The 18,076-nt window shown below is 34.9% G+C and overlaps 1 protein-coding gene across 5 annotated transcripts in view; it reads left to right on the forward strand.

The window, feature by feature from the left end:
* The window catches only part of HYCC1 (hyccin PI4KA lipid kinase complex subunit 1), a 92,576-nt gene that overhangs the window by 60,827 nt on the left and 13,673 nt on the right, over positions 1–18,076 (forward strand). For all 5 annotated transcript variants that reach the window (XM_082398437.1, XM_082398434.1, XM_082398435.1 and 2 more), the window contains 3 exons: positions 7,165–7,281; positions 10,264–10,351; positions 11,049–11,208. In XM_082398437.1, the coding sequence (XP_082254563.1) occupies positions 7,165–7,281; positions 10,264–10,351; positions 11,049–11,208 (365 nt within the window). The remainder of the gene's footprint in view (positions 1–7,164; positions 7,282–10,263; positions 10,352–11,048; positions 11,209–18,076) is intronic.

An 18,076-nucleotide genomic window follows, 5' to 3' on the forward strand; every position in this document is an offset into this window, starting at 1 on the left:
TGCCCAGAGTTTTTGAATTTCACAGATCTGTAAAATTTCAAAGAAGCTGAAGTGGGTATTCACATGGCGTTGCCAACTTTGTCTTTTGTCAAGTCATTGTATTATAAATATCTACCGTCAACATTATTTAATGAAAGGGGAGACTATTTTAACACCCAAAAGGGGTACAATGGAAGGGAAGGACAACAGTTTATAAGTCAAAAGTGAGATGTTTAGCATTCCTTGTTTCTCATTTCAGTATGGTCCAGTGAACATGTTGTTATGCACTAAAATGAGTGTAAGAACCAACACTTCAGAAACATTGGCTTAAGGAGTAGTTCGATGCAGGAACTTTTCACCTGTAGAACTTAAAACACACTACTTTAAAGCAGTATTTTAGATGGTAGGACCCAGGAATATTCTAATATGCTTGAAGCTCTAACGTTCTAATACATACAGATGTTCTAATACAACCTCCTAAATAAGAACCACTGTTGATGTTTTCCTGAAATGACTGATGGCAAAGTTAGGAAAGAACATGTGTCGCTGGTTTCTGTCCTGTGTAACTCCAGTGCACTATCTTCAATATAATTACTTTTATGTTCTGGGTAGAAAATTGCTAACATATCAATTTTACCTAACCAGGGAATTGGATAATCCTTTAAGAACGCAAGTAAGAGCTGGTTTTGAAAACAAATAGAAACACCGATTACTTAAAAACTAGCTGTAGGATTTTGGCCGAGGAAGATTTTAGTAGAAACACATTACATTAATTCTATGCCACAAGAAAAACTCATGTATACCCACTAGCTATAAGAAAATGAGGGAGGAAAGAGATCTGTGTAATTCAAAAAACTTAAACTATTTAATGCTAACTCTTAAGCCGCAAAACATGATGTAATAGGAACTCCATCAAATTTATCGTTCCCATCTTTTTTAGTTTGCTTTTGTTTTTGTTTTAGATTCCCTATTACTGTATTCTCAATGGTTTAAAATCTAGTTATTTATTTCTCTTAACTCTGGATTCCCTTAATCATTTATCAAATATTCTAATTAAGGTGTACACTTTAAAGATGTATAGCAAAGAACTAGAAAGCACGAGTATCTAATCAAGCAAAGCCTAGTCCAGAGCTATGGAAGGAAAATTAGTTATAGAACTATGGTGATAAGTAAGTTATAAATGATTATGATAAAGTACAAGAGATGCCTGATGATCTTAGTCCTGGTGCAGGTTTTCCTGAAGAATAAAATAAAGTGATCACACAGTGTTATGGCTAATCAAGTTGTTTTGGCCATGTGGCAGTTGTTTCAGATTGCTGATTAGTTTGGTTGTTGATGATAATTATGCCAAAATGATTGACTGGGTTATCTAGGAGGAAGGACACATAAATACAACCAGAAAAATTTCGTGGAATACCTGAGCTAGGTTCAGTGACAAATGTGTTCTGTTCTTTTTTTAACCTTCTGATTGTAATGAATCGTGGAATTAAAACAAACCTGGACACTTCCCACCCTCCACGCATACATACAAATCTATTCTACTGGGCAAAAATCTGTTCAGTTAACTATAAGCTTTGCTTCAGTTAACTGTAAGCAGACTGATGGCCAGCTTGATAGCCTGTATTTTCCTCCTACATCTGTGCATGGACCACTTGAAGAGAGATCTGAAAGGAGGCAAGAGCTAGACTGAGTTTTAGTTAACAAGTTTTTATTTTCTGCTAGTACTAAATATTACGTATGGCCCTTCTAAAAGCAACATACCCACCAATACTACAAATAAGTTTTATTAGTATATTCCTAAGTCCTCTAAATTTGGGAAAATATTTTTTCTTTTTTTTACTGTTGAGCATCTCTTTTAATACAATTGTGTTTAAGAAATGGCTTATCTTGCCTTTTGATGTAGAATATAAATATTAAAGATGAAACTGTACTAAGCTGTAAATTAAAATTTCCCCCATTGTCTAAGGGACTGTCCTGATTTTGTTCACTTGGTGAGTCACCTCGCTGACTGACTTGAATATGTACTGCTAGGGATTCTTGATCAGTGTATTTGTCCCTGTGAATCTGTAATGAAACCCTGACCCACTCCTGATTCCTAAATCAGCCTTCCTGACCACTGAACAGATTTCTTCTTGTTTTCTGTCTATTAGGGACAGCTTTGTGCAAATAAACCATCTTGTGGATTAATTTTCCTGACTGATGATAGAGAGAGAGAGAGAGAGAGAGAGAGAGAGAGAGAGAGAGAACAAGCTCTTAGCACAGTGTATGCCACTTTGTTATCATTTAATAAATGACAGCTAGTACCCCAATGATGAACACACATGTTCACTATAGATACACAGCCGCTCTTTCTTTTTTACCACCTGTTTGCAGTTGCCAGCCGTTCTAGAGCATATCTTATACTAGGGAATTCCTTGTTGAAAGAACCTACAGTTGACTTTTCATTGCTTATTATTTACTTTGTACACCTTTCCACCGTTGTAAATCTTCTCCATCCTTCCTTTACAACCCATCTGAAATAATCTCTTCTCCAGCAACTCGAGCACTGTATTTGTATATGGTATTCTCTTGAGGAAAGTGATAGAAGATGCAGCCTTTATTAGGCTCCTAATTTCAAAGAGCAGAAGCATGAGAACAGAAAAGTGCTCATTACTGTATAGGAATTTCTTCCATTTTCTCTTTTCTCCCTTATTCCCCCACTTTTTCTGCTCTCCTGGCCTTCTCACCTCCCCTCTCCTCACTATTCAAAAAGCAGAGCAGAAAAGGAAGAGGTTTTGAAATTGGTTAGTTTTATTTCATAGTCTATGTATTTTATCCAGATGGATAGGAAATAGAACTGGACCAAATTTTAGATATTTCTCAAGTTAAAAGATAGAAAAATCATTGTTTCCCTTTTTTTCTAGCTAGTTTCTACTCACTGGTCTGATGATCTAATGATAGTAGTTAATCTATTTTCTTTTCTACTTTAAGTTCTAAATAAATACTCTCTTCAGTCAGCCCCACTGGAATTGGGCTTTCTAATCATTTTGTGGTTTGTAATTCAGTATATTGAGAACAATCTCACAGGTTTTCTCTCAGTCTAAGAAAGAGTATCTCTCAACAGAGAATGAGAATCATGGCAGTAGTTTCCCTCACTTACAAATTGATGCTTAGAACTTCTTCCAGAAATGTACTGACAAATATGCCTTCTAAAAGGAATTTTATTTTATCATGGTTTGTGAATTTGAGAGATATCTATACGTGACCGCAGAGTAAGTTTAATACAGCAGAGGAGGTTAGGCCACTCAGCTGCTCTTTTGTAAGGTCGAGTCCTTATGTTTTGGATTTATAAAGGGAAGTCAGGCAACTTCAGGATACCCTCTGATGAACAGAGGAGTCAGGCATTCATGTGACATGTAGCTTTGTTGATTGTTTTTGCTTTGTTCTGCATTTTATGTAAATTCAGTGAAGGATCTATGCGAAAAGAATATCTTTGAAGAGAGCATTCAGAGTACTGATGAGTAAATCAGAATTCTTAATTATTAAAAGCAAGGACTGGAGAGGGCTTCCCTGGTGGCACAGTGGTTAAGAATCTGCCTGCCGATGCAGGGGACACAGGTTCGATCCCTGGACCGGGAAGATCCCACATGCCACGGAGCAACTAAGCCTGTGTGCCACAACTACTGAGCCTGTGCTCTAGAGCCCGCGAGCCATAACTACTGAGCCCATGTGCCGCAACTACTGAAGCCCGTGCGCCTAGAGCCCGTGCTCCACAACAAGAGAAGCCACGGCAGTGAGAAGCCCGTGCACCGCAACGAAGAGTAGCCCCCGCTCACCGCAACTAGAGAAAGCCGCGCACAGCAACAAAGAACCAAAGCAGCCAAAAATTAATTAATTAAAAAAAACAAAAAGGACTGGAGAAAAGAGGGTAAAGAGTTGCCATTATGAGTTATGCTGCAGCTGGCTAGCACTAGATTATTTTGGGTCTCAGCTCAATGTTACCTCCTTGGAGGGATCTTCCATTATCATCTTTTCTATAGTAGCACCTTCTCACCCCAGTTTATTTCCTTTTAGCACTTATAACACTGTTATTACCTTGTTTGTTCACTTGGTATAGCCTGTCAACTGCTGGAATATCATGAGGTCAGGAACTTTGGTGTTTTTTTCAGTTCTGTCTCCTTAGAGTTCAAGAGAAATGCCTGGCATACAGTAAAAACTTAATAACTATTTGTTCAATGAATGAATGATAGATGATCTCTTCCACTTCAGATTTGTGATCCATTAAGTACAATTATGATTAAAGGAAATAATTAAGTTTTTATTTTTTAAAAATCTTTCATTGATAAATGCAGAATTCCTGAAGTCACTTGCTACAGTTTGGGTAAAGTTTTAGTAGTTATTAAAAACTAACTGCCAAAAAACAAACAAACAAAACCCCCCTAACTGCTATGATCTGAATGTTCGTGTTCCCCCCATCCCCAGATTCTTATGTTGAAATCTTAATGCCCAATGTGATGGTATTAGGAGGTGGGGCCTTTGAGAATGGGATTAGTGTTCTTAGCCAAGAGACACCACAGATCTCCCTCTCCCCTTCTGCCATGTGAAGATATAACAAGAACTCTCCAACCTTGAAGAGGGCCCTCGCCCGACCATGCTGATACCCTGATCTTGTGATTCCAGCGTCTAGAACTATGAGAAATAAATTTCTGTTGTTTATAAACTACTCAGTCTGTTGTATTTTGTTATAACAGCCCAGACGGACTAAGACACTAACCCTTTGCACTTCTGAATAAAGAAGTAAATACAGCCTCTAACAGATAACTCCTTATTTCCTTATAGGTAGCTAGTAGAGAAAACAAGAGAACCTGGAATCCTGTTTCTTTTGTGAATTGAGAGAACTATCTCTCTAGTTCTCACCTAAAGTAAATTTAAAAGTTGATTGACCATCCTAGAGCTATGGCAATGTTGTTTTTTAAAAATTGTGTAATAACAGCAATAACTTATTTTTCTGACCATATTCTCTTTCTTAAACCCTATACTTCTTTCCTGATTTCTAAACCTGTGTATCCAATTCAGTAAACATCTTCATCAAGATGTCCCATAGATACCTTGTAAGAGTTAGAACTCTTTCTGTTGCAACTGACTGATACCTATGTAAAACTACCTAATATCAAAGGGAAAGTTTTTGGCTGTTAGTACTTGGGAAGAGCAGGGATGGAACTGGCCTCAGGGTCAACTAGATGCAGAGGCTCAACTGTTATCAGGCTATTCTCTCCTCTCTCTCTCTTACCTCATTTTCATCTGTTGGCATTGTACTTTTTTTTTTTTTACTGAAGATAGGCTTTTTCTGTGTGGTAAGAGCAGTGACCACAGGCAGCTAAAAGCTTACATTGTCTACTTTTAGTGAACGCAGGAAAAAGAACATCTCTCCCAGGTTCACTATAAAAACAATCCAGCAAAAGTTTCGATTGTGCCGTCCGAAGCTTATACAAACCCCTATAGGGCCAAGTTGCGTAGTAGTATTATTGGAAGAGTACTATATCAGGTTAAATATTGGTTTGGCTGTTTTAACAGAAATAACGGTAACTTAAATAAAGTGGCTATTTATTTTTCTTTCACATAAAAGTCCAAGCTGATAGATGGTCTGAGGGCAGATTGGCTCTGTTTCTAAAGTATTCAGGCTCCTTCTTTCTTGGGATTCTACCATTCCCTATGGTGTTACTCTTGTCTGTATGGTGATGGATCACTACTATTACATCTGCCTTCTGTCTTGAAAGCAGGGAGAAAGAGAGAGTGGAAGGCAAGCAGCTGCCTTTTAAGGGTACAGCCTAGAAGTCGTACGACTTCAGTTAACAGACCACTGTCCAGAACTAGTCACATGGTCACACTTAGATGCAAAGAAGCCTAGGAAATATGGTCTCTAGCAGGTGGCCATAGTTCTAGTTAAAATTGGTTGGGGAGTGTGGAGGGGAGTGTGCCTTTATATATGTTATTAAAAGGAAGAAGGGAAAAATAGATCTTAGAATAGCGATCTCTTGTCACAGGCAGTTTTATTGTCAGCCTCACCATAATCACATGGTTATACTTAATTTTATAGGGGGAGACTAGTTCCTAAAGGTAAGAGGGATAGAGGTACTATTAATGGAAGACATTGGGGGTGGGAGAGAGGACATGATAGACAAAACTGACACCTATATTGTATACCTAAAAATAAACATATCTGAAACTTAGCACCTTCCAAAACAGTATGTGTTACTTGTCCTAATTGATTTAGTGGCACTAACAGCCAGCCAGCTATCCAAACCCCCCAATAAATGTGGGGATAATTATACATTCCTCTTATTCTTTCCTTTTCACTCCCTGATGATAGTATGATACTTTTTTTTTTTTTTTTTTTTTTTGGCTGCATTGGGTCTTCATTGCTGCACGCGGGCTTTCTCTAGTTGCGGCTAGCGGGGGGCTACTCTTTGTTGTGGTGCGTGGGCTTCTCATTGCAGAGCACGGGCTCCAGGTGCGCGGGCTTCAGTAGTTGTGGCACGTGGGCTCAGTAGTTGTGGCTCACGTGCTCTAGAGCGCAGGCTCAGTAGTTGTGGCGCATGGGCTTAGTTGCTCCTTGGCACGTGGGATCTTCCTGGACCAGGGATCGAACCCATGTCCCCTGCACTGGCAGCCGGATTCTTAACCACTGCGCCACCAGGGAAGTCCCCTCTTATGATATTTTAACATTAAAATTTTCAGTGTATCTGAAATTTATTAAGATATACTGTATGAAGTTTGAGTCTAATTCTAGAATACTTTTTTGGAACCTGCAGTTTGTGTCAAGAACTTTATCGGGAATGGAGGATCATACCACTGATCTATTCATGATGAATAGTGCTGAGTTTCATGTTTTATGGTTTTATGATAACCAAAAATCATTAATAATTTGGTCAATAATAATGACTGATCAAAATTAGTGAACCAACTCTGAGAATCTGGTTCACTTACTATATATTAACATACCCCCAGCTTTCTACATTTTTTCCCAGTCTAACTTACTCAGTAAAATGTTACAGACAAATGTTCTGTTTTGAAAGATTCTTTGTTTCATTGCTGTTTGGTTTGTTATGAGAGCATACCTTGTACATTGTTGGCTTATAAATGTTAAAAAATAAATTACCTTAATTTTTGCTAGTTTTACAAATATATTTATTTTGGTCTTTCTAGAATCTGTGTTTGTGGATATCCTCGACAACATGTAAGAAAATACAAAGGTATAAGTAGCAGGGTACCGGTTTCTTCAGGATTCATGGTGCAAATGTTAACAGGAATTTATTTTGCCTTGTAAGTTTATTTCATATACAAAGTTAACCTTTGATCTCTTTGGAAAATTATAGTCTGTTATTTTATTGTTACTATATTATAATCTCAATAAACAATCAGCATATTTTTGTGAAAAAAATATGAATCAATATCTTGATAACAGTTTTATTATTTAAAACATATCTTTTAATATTCCAAAGAATTTTTAACCAACTAAAACACTTCATCATCTTTCTTTAATTCAGGGACAGAATGAAAATTAGTGACACCTAAATACACTTACAGTTTCTTTCTTCATTACTCCATTTTTTTTTTTTTTTTGCTGTAATTTCCAAGTAGCATTTTTCCCTTAATGAATATCTTTTCCAGTTCCAGAAATTTTAATTCTTGAGAAACATCTTAGAGCCTCTTTCATCAAAGTTTATTATGAATTTGCTATTCATTTCTAATATTGATGCTCAGTCTTACTTGATACTTGAGATATTAGTATTTTTCTTTGCACCCTATCTTTTACTACTTTGTACTTCTCTTACTACACGTATCTTACTATACTTTATATTATATTCACTTGATACCTTAATTTTCCCCAGTAGATTATAAGCTTCTTAACTGAAGGCAGAATTTATGATCTTTGGGCCAAATCTGGCATGCTCCCTGGTTTTTAAAAAGTTTTATTGAAAAGCAGTGTTATCTGTTTGTTTATGTATTGTCTGTGGCTGCTTTTGTGCTACAGTGACAGAGTTGACTAGTTGCAGTGGAGACTGTATGGCCCACGAGCCAAAATATTTATTATCTGGCTCTTTAAGAAAAAGTTTCTTGACCCCTGTGTTAGACCATTAGTATTGTTCCACAGCTCTTAGATGCTCTGATCTATTTTATTTTCTCTCCTTTTTGCTTTGTGTCTCTGATTAAGTTCTGTTGATCTATCTTCATGTTCATTGATTCTTTCCTTGACTATGCTGAGTCTACTAATGAGCCCACTGAGGGGGTTCTTCACCTCTGTTACTGTGTTTATTTTTAGCCTTTTCATTTGGCTTTTCTTATAGTTCCTGTCTCTCTGCTAAACTACCCATCTGTTCATACATGTTGTCCCTCTTTTCCACTAGAGCATTTAATATATTAATCTCAGTTATTTTAATTTCCTGGAGAGGTACAACATCTGAGTCATCTCTGAATTTGGTTCGGTTGTTTTTTGTCTCTTGATAGTGGGTTGTTTTCTTCTTGCTTTTTGTGTGCTTTGTAATATTTGATTGATCATTATTTTGTTCATGGGTAGGACAGTAAAGATTGAGATAAATATTATTTATGCCTGGAAATGGATATGCCTCTTTTCTAGGATGCCAGTAGTGTTAGTGTAGGCAGGAGTGAGCTGGGACTGGATTCGTTGTTGCTGTGATTACCTATACTGCACCACGTACTTCAAATTCCTTTTATGTTACCTGGTACTTATTGCTGGAGGGTTTTTCCTCAATACTCTTGCTCCATCCTCAGCTTTTAGCTTTCCCGGTGTGTCTATACCTCAGAGAGGGTCTCTCTCCGTGTTCTTGCCCCTCCTCCAGCAGTAGAGTGCTTCTGCATGTGTCTAGATGTGTACTAGCCTGGCTGGGGGTGGGAGGGAGGAGAAGTGTTGTTTTCTGTTGTCCTGGTCTGGCCTCAGTTCTGAGCAGGCCCTATGTCCCTGCTTATCTGGGTGGGAGTTCCTCTGTGGTCCTGCCCCTCCTCCAGTGGTAAGAGACCTCTGGCCTTCCTTCTTCTCAGCATAGGATGATTTCCTGATCCTCCCCTACATGTAGAGGCTTTTTTTCTTTTTCTCTCCCTCACAGCGAGAGTGAGTTGGTCTTCACCTCTGTCCTTGGGGTGAAAGGGTTTGCTGCTCTTTCCCCAAAGGCTTTAAACTTTTGTTCCACTGAAAGTGTCTGGCTGGATCTTGGTGCCTTTCCTGCTCTGGTGGCCACTCTCCTCCTTCAGGCCTGCACTACCAAGCGCAGCTTTCTCTGGTCCCCCGCCTTGCGCTTAGTTTTTCTTATGAGTGCCTAAAGGTGGTTTGTGGAGAAGAGCTTATGAGTGGGTGTGACGTCCCCTTGTATCTGCTTCCGGAGTTTTTGTACTCTTGTACTGGCCCACACCTGGCTTTTAGAAATTTGTTGAAAAGTTTAGCTGAATTCTTTTTACCCACCTGCACTGTGGTCTCACTCTCTTCAGGGGCACCTGGCTGCCATTGGGTTTCAGGCTACTTGGTTGCCCTGTGACCTTAGCTCCTTGTTGGATTCATGAGAAGTTATGATTTTGTAGATTACCTGGCTTGATCTTGGATATTTTTAGGGTGAGAGCAATGCTGCTTCCATTTTTTAGGCCTCACTTGCACGCTTGATGTAATTCACACTTCTTTATTTTGTTGTCAGATGAGCAAGCCATTATTTCTCTGTCCATTCCATCATTTAGCCAATTTTTAGGAAGAGTTTGGCCATATCTTTGAAAATTAATATACACATGTACTTTTTTCCCACTATCTCTGTGATATTTGCAGCATATATCACGTACACTTCTAAATGACTATGTGAATGCAAAGAAGTAACTACTTAGGATGCTGCAAGCCACAGTAGTTGTAGATTTTCATTAAAAACCATGGGAGTTACAGAGTAGTTTGACCATAAAGTGTTCTGAACATTATTCTAAGGTATATAATTTATTATGCTCTGACTTGTTTTGAAAGCGTAAAGTGCTTTGAGATTGCCTAGCTTTTTGGCTTCTGTTCTATAAATAGAAATGTTCTTTAGAGAAGAAATGTACATCTGTACAATTTTCTTTGCTATTAATAGGCTTTCAGATACAGTTGAAAGGAATTCAAAGATTTAGAAATATATATTTAATGAGGGTGGAATGCTAAGCAATGTGCTAATATGACCTATTATTTTCCTTATTAAAGATAAACAATTTCTCATTATATCTTGTTCAGTTATATAGAATTAATTTAAAATAATTGTACTTCATTTAATTTTATAGTTATAATGGAGAATGGGATCTAGCTCAGAAAGCATTGGATGATATTATATACAGAGCCCAGCTAGAATTATATCCAGAGCCATTGCTGGTAGGTGTCTCACTTATTTATGTAAATTTTGTAATTTAAAATTTCTCAATTTAGAACTATAAATTGAGAAGTAGCCATTTGTAGTGCATTAATACATTATTAATACTCAGTGATTCATGTTCCTGTTATAGTAGAAAAATTGTTACTCGAAAAAAGCATATATAATTTGAAAATTTCATTAGGCTAACATCTTAGCCTGATATGAATAGTCATTTTCACTTCTAAGAATATTCTCATTAACATGCTCAAGCTGCATTTATTAATTAGCATTAGGCATTTGGAAATATAATTTAGTATTTTAGAATTTTAAATTTCATCACATATATTTTTAACCATGTTTCCTTCTGCATTCTTACTCCTCATTTTAGAGGATCTTATGAAAGATCTTGAAGAAATTATTCTTTTTAAAAATCTGTTAAAATTTAGCATCTTGGGATAAACAACAAGGAATGTCTTGCACAGGGAACTATACTCAATATCCTGGGATAAACCATAATGGAAGAGACTATAAATAAAGAATGTGTCTGTCTGTGGATAACTGAGCGAGTTTGCTGCACAGCAGAGGTTGGCACAACATTGTCAATCAGCTCTACTTCAATAAACAAAATTGAAAAAATAATTTAGCATCTTGTTTTATCTAAGGGTATAATAATACATCTGTTTAATGCCAATCTTGAACTGTATTTTTCCTTCTTAGGTTGCCAATGCAATACAGGCTTCGTTACCTCATGGTGCCATGAAATCTAGTAAGGAGGGTACAAGGTGTATTCAAGTTGAAATCACACCAACTTCTTCCAGAATATCGAGAAATGCAGTAACCAGCATGTCAATTAGAGGTCATAGGTGGAAAAGACACGGTAAGAAATAAAACACTCCTCAAATTAGAGGATTGTTATTGCTGTCCCCTTCTTCTCTGTACTTAAGGTGCTATAACTTCTAAATTTAGTAAATAATATCATTGTGGCATGGAATAAAGAGCTGTTGGATCACCTTTAACATTTCATTTGTTATCCATGAATGGCAGGCAATAAGAATACAGAGCCCCTTGTGTTACATATATGGATGAAAATTTATTTAAACATTGTATTGGCTTTTAAATTTTATTTCAACACAGTAGGAGAGTAGGAAATGCATTTTTCAATTATTAATACATTTTGGGTTTCTATTCACAACTATTTGCAAATATTCCTTAATGTTTCTGATTTTTCAACTCTTTAGCAGGTAAACTTGCATATTGAAATGGAACAACCAGTAGGGACTTTAACATTTTCTTCTGGACGTCTTGGTAAAGAATCCCATGGTATTGATACAACTCTAGGCATTTCTATTTTCTAGAAGTTAATTTTCTTGTAAGATTGTTTGTTTTAGTATCCCTTCTTGACTGCTTCATTTTATTATTTAAAAATTCTACTGGAAGTGAATTTTATTTACCATGACCTTCTTAATGCTTTCCATCTCTCTCCGTTCTCTTATAACTTATTATTTTTTATTTAATTTCTTATTCTTTTTATAACTCGCCTCCTACCTAGAAGTTGTTGTAGTGGGCAAGAATCAGTGTAAGGAGATTACTATCACCTTCCTAGAAGTTAACCATAGAATGGGAAGCAAAAAGCCATTTCTTTGCTCCAAGCAAACATATATATTGGAGTAAAACAAAATCGATTGTCTGTTTTCTCCTCCCTACAAACTGCAATGAAAGTGGTAGCTCCTTTTGGTATATTTGATAGTTCCAGTTGTCTCTATGATATCTATAGAGAAAATGCAAAAGAGAAGAGTGAGATTATTCACTACGAAATAGAAAGTTGATGATGAGAACAGTTGCCATTGTTTCTACTCAGGGAATCTAGGAGACAGTATGTCAAAAAAAAAATGATGATGAAATTTTCCAGCTTAACCAATGATCATTTTCAATCTTTTCCTTTTTTAAAGTAATGTGACCAATTCTCAAAAGTCCTTTAGGAAGGCACAAAAGAGGTGGTAAATATTTGCCATTATCGAGGCAAATTATGCTACTGTTTAAAACATATAGTCAGAGTCTAAACATACATCAGTTTCTTCAGTGAAAATTATGCTACAGTTTGGGACTAGATTACAGGTAGAAAGTCATTTAATTAGATATCACCATGTTACCCTAGAGATCCGTTTTCTGTTTAAGCATTAGCAAGTGAAAATATACACAGAGGCAATGAACCAGATCGTATGAGTCCACTGTGGCCATAATTGCTCCAAAATTACCACTACAGGAAACGTAAGAATGAATTTTAATTCCTTTTTCACTTTCCCTTCTTTCTATTTAGGTGGACATATTGGGAACTAGGGGAAAAATATAGGTCCTGCAGTTAAAAATGTGAAATATTGTAGTTTAATTGTATTTGCACGTATGTATGTGTGAAAGAGATTTGTGTATGTGTCCATAAGTGCATTTAATGGAATAAGATGTGTACCGTGCAATAAAATAGAAATCATTTTCCAGAAATATTGTATAGCAGTAAATTACCAAAATGAGAAAAGACTACTTGAATATATTATATATACTAGATTCTTACATATCTTCCAGATTTTATATTGGCTACCACTTGAAGGGTTGGCACAGTGTCTTAAGGCTACAGCCTTAACCTTACTTGTCACCTGTCTCCCTACACTTATTCAATCTTAACAACTCTAACACTTGGGCAACTCCTGTTTATGATAACAAAAATGTCAAGGATGAGGATTTAAAGAGAGTGAACTATGAAAAGCAAGTCAGGTGCATGTAGAATGTAGCTTAGTCTTGTTTACCACTCTTCTGCAGTGTGAATTCTCTTTATCCAGTGGACTCTAAAATATTCCTAGTCCAAGGTCCTTAGTTATGTCTACAGGTAGGTTGCATTCTCCCTTTTTAGAGTAGTCTTGGCTTTCCTTCCTAGAGCAGTATTTTTCATTGTTACCCTGTTTTGCTGAATTGAAAGCTTTTCTGTTTTCCATCTGCATGGTCCTGATTCCTATTTGAACACCTTATCATTGTTCTGGGCTCTAGCTGACACTGGCTTCTTGTGGGGAAGATAGGTATCTTTACTATAGTTCTTAAATATATAGATCATTCTCAAGTTGTAAATGGATTTTTAAATTAAATTTGTTTATATAAATTATGTTTATTATATTACATTCATATATGAATTATATATATATAAATTATAACAATTTTATTTTTACATTAATTTTTGCAGAAACAATGTTAAAGGGCATGTGGATTCCAGGGTGGTCCACCAAAAGCCTTATCATCTTATAATGTTTCTGAAGCACAGCACTGTAGAATATAAGCTTAGTTTATGACTGTGTGAAAACACATTTAGAGTTTCTTTGTTTGATGGAATGCTAAATGTGTTTTGTGTTCCACCTCTATCCCTACCGTTCCCTTCGCACACCAACCCTCCCAGGAGGAGAGATTTCTTTCAGACCCTGAACTGTATCATACGGTAGGAATATGGAATATGCAACTTTAAGGCAGTGATGATGAGGGTTGGGGAAGGAGAAGGGACAAGAAACATGAACTTTAAGGAATACTCTTTTTTTTTACTCCGTGTCTTTTTCCTTGTTATTGCTAGTGCTGGGAAAGAAGAAAGCAATTGGCCCTTTTTTTTTCTTTTCTTGAATCTCTTCCCTTTCTCTTCTCTTTTTTCTTTTATTTGTGTCTTTTTAAAAAATTGATATATAATTGACATATAACATTAGTTTCAGGTGTACAACATAATGCTTCAATATATGGATATATTGTGAAATGTGATCACAATAAGTCTAGTTAACATGCATTTCCACACATAGTTACCCTTTTTTCCCCTCATGATGAAAACTTGTAAGATCTTCTCTCTAAGCAACTTTCAAATACACCATACAGTATTATTATTAACTACAGTCACCATGCTGTACATTACATTCGCAAGACTTATGTTTTTATAACTGGAAGTTTGTACCTGTTAATCACTTTCACCCATTTCACCCACTCCCACTTCCCACCTCTGATCTCTGTATTTAGGAGTTTTTTAGATTCCACATATAAGGAATCTCATATGGTATTTGTCTTTCTCTGTCTGACTTATTTCTTAGCATAATGCCCTCAAGGTCCATCCATGTTGTTACAAGTGACAGGAGTTCCTTCTTTTATGGATAAATAATATTCCATTGTATATATACCACATTTTCCTTGTTCATTCATTTCTCAATGGACATTTAGGTTGCTTCCATATTTATGTCTTTATTTATTGCCTCTCTCCTTTTTTCTCCGTTTTCCATCCTAGCTGGGGAGAAGAGGGGCAGGAGTAAATGAGGTTGTCCCACAGAAGCAGCCAAGCAGAACTTTCTTTTTTTCTTTCCATCTCCCTTTTTCATTAAGGAATATAGATAATTGAGCCATTAGTGTGTTTGCACATCTGAGTCACCAAAAATTGCACACGCAAATAAATACATTAAATTGGAGCAGTTAATCACATGTATTCTTTTTCTTATTTGTAACTGAAAAAATCTCTTTGTCTTTACAGCCAAAACCAATTCATGTTTTAGTCCTTCAAAAATTAATTTGGAACAATTTTAATCATTTGCATTCAAAAATTTTTTTCTGAGCTCTTTTAGAATGTATCAATATTTCAGGATTCTCTGAAGCTTCACAGATCTGCCATTCTTAAAGTTAACAATTTATCTATAGTTTATATTTTAATGGAAAACGTTCTTTTGGAAGGTAAAAAATTACTTTAGCTTTAGCATTTCCACACATTTCAGAACATATATCCCTTGCCATCATCTTATTATTGTGAAATAACAACCCAAATTTCTAGAATTATATTTTGGACGGTTCAATTTTAAAATTATTATTATTAATAAACGTTATTTTTAAGAGCAGTTTTAGGCTCACAACAAAATTGAGTGGAAAGTACAGAGTTCCCATACACCCTCTGACCACTGCCCTCTATCAACATGCTTTATCCACCCTGACTATCAACATCCCAAGCCAGGGGGATGTCGCAAGGCCCTGTAATTTTAATTTTGATCAGACAGTGACTAAATAGGGTGATTTTTAAAGAAAGGTTGGTTTCAGCTGAAGTATTATTTTGGAGAGACATGTTTGAGAACTAGTGTGTTTGCCTGATTTTCCCCACTTTTCAATTAATTATTTTAATATTATAGTGGCGTGGCTTAACTTAATGTTGTGTTTTCAGACTTTTTAAACTTTGTGTAAATTTTTGAGAAAGTTTTAATGAATTCATAATTCCATGTCAATACATATGTTTGGAAAGTAAAATTACAATGTAGAGTTGCTGCTTTTGACTTTCAAGGGTCATAGTTTCAGAATTAATAGCTTTATATATATTTATATAGATTTGTTTATATACATTTGTTAATTATTTTAAGCATATTGTATTTCACTTAGTGTGTATTTTTTAAACCTAGATTTTTGAGGCACCTACAAATTGAGGGCCATTTAGAAGGCATAATTTGAAAGTAAAATGCAATTAGAGAAAGATAATAATTGAATAAAGATTTTAAAAAGCATTAAGTAAGTTAAGAGAAGAATGTGAGTAGATGATGACCGTCACAAGAATCAAAATGAAAATTCCAATAAGAAAAATAAAACAGTGAAATAATCAATTTTTAAAATTAATAATAAAAATGCAGTTTTTTTTCTTAAATATTTATTACGTTTAAAAAATAAACAGAGCTAAAAGGAAAACAGAAGGTATTTCTTTATAATTATGCTTCTCTGTTCTATAGTTATTCTTAAATGTTGCTTCTAAAGCCATTTTCATTATCTACCATTTCAGCTATATATAAGAGCCCTTTTTCTTGAATCCCTGAATGATTCTCTACAAGATTCTGTTATACAATCTATACTTATTTATTTCCTTGTACTTTTCCATTCCTTCTCCTCTCCCAGAGCAAATTTAATTGCTATTTTTTTTCTTTGTCTGTTTCCTCACCACCACCACCATTATGACTCACTCTTCTTCCACTTTTTAAAAAATTATCTATACTTGGAGCAATGTAACAACTTTCCTCCTTTCTTTTAAAATGGTTGTTGAAATACCCATTCCATAAAAGTCCCCTAATTAAGTTATGGTTGCAAATAATGAGTGCTTATAATTTTTGCCAACTAGTTATCTGATAAAAGTCTTATCTAGTGAAATCCTAATTCTTTATTACTGCCCACCATTTTTCCACTTGTGTATTTGTGAGATAATGAGACAAGTCAGTGAAAAGCATTTCGGTATGCTTTAAAGCACTATGTAAAGGCTGACTTTTATTAATTTAAAACTATTTACTTTGTTTTATTAACTGCTCAATAATTGTATTCTTGATAAGCTTTTATTAGCCAGCTTGCTATTCAAATCGTCCTGTGATTGATTAACCCTTTCATTGGCTTTCCTCAATTTGAGACAAACATGTTTAGTTTGAGTGTAATATCACACAAAAAAGTATACATATGTGATATAATAGTAATGATCAGTTTAATGATTTTTTTGTAATTTCTAAAGCCCTGAGGTATAGTACTCTATTATCTGACATGTATAACACCATTACAGTCAGGATTTTTTAGAATGTTGTTTTAATACTTGTTGTCTCAATCCCAAATTAACATGTAAATAGAATAGATTGAACTTGTATTCTCATTTATGTACGGTTACAACTGTTTGCAACAGGTAGGTGTAACAATAGAAGCAATATTTGTAATCTAGATTCTTTGAATTTTGCCCTGCTTTTGGTCCTGGCATATGTTAAATGGTTTATTTTTATAATTTTGCATTTCATTATTTTGACTTAGGAGATCCAAGAGTACAGAGTTTTAAGTAGTGAAAAAGAATGGAAAATAAGTACTATATATATTTTTAAGTCTTCTAACTTAGTAATGCCAAATCAGTACCCTGAGAATTTTAGAGTATTTAATTAATTATATGGAATGTTTAAGTGAAAAATGAAACAAAATATAGTTTACATGGAGTGAATCTAAAGAAAGTGAAGTTTCATGTTGTTACAGCTGTTTATTGCATTTTCAGCATTAAGTTCCTATTTAAAGGATGCCAAGGTAGTTAAATAAATTTAAATGATTGTAATAAAATTCAAAGTTACCTGTGATTATGTTTTTAAAAAATGACAAAAAATGTGATTTGTTTCAGTTTGCCCAGTGATTTAGGACTAGCTTATTAGATGAGATAAGAAATGGAACAATAAAAAGATGCAATTCATGTTGGAAAATAGTTTATTTAAAACTGATTATTTAAAAAAACAGATGTTGATTTAGAAAATGTTAATAAATTTCTATCATATAATAACATATTGATAAAATAGGACATTAATAACTTTGTAACTGTTGAACAAATCGGAATAATTATAAGAGGTATATTTTAGTTAAATATTAAAAAAATTATTTGTAAATATTTCAAAACGTTTAAGCTAGTCTTTCTAGATACTGCAGAAGGTAAATGCTGTAAATCTTGACACGGAACATTTATTTTGTGAATCAGATTTTATGACTTTGTAAGTAAAGCATTTGAGGAAAAACAAAATTGCTGATAGTTATAAAAGCATTTTGAAAAATGAAGAAATGGTAATTTTAAACGCAAAAGTAACAAACTTTAAAGAATTGGCTATTGGAATTCTACATGTGCAATTAGAAATTTATAATGCTTATGTTTTTATTTTAAAAGTTGTTTATGCTTTTTAAAGAAATTTAGAAAAAATCATTTTGAGAAGCTCCAT

Source organism: Balaenoptera borealis, assembly GCF_965194805.1.
Source record: "Balaenoptera borealis genome assembly, chromosome: 7".
Lineage (NCBI taxonomy): Eukaryota > Metazoa > Chordata > Mammalia > Artiodactyla > Balaenopteridae > Balaenoptera > Balaenoptera borealis.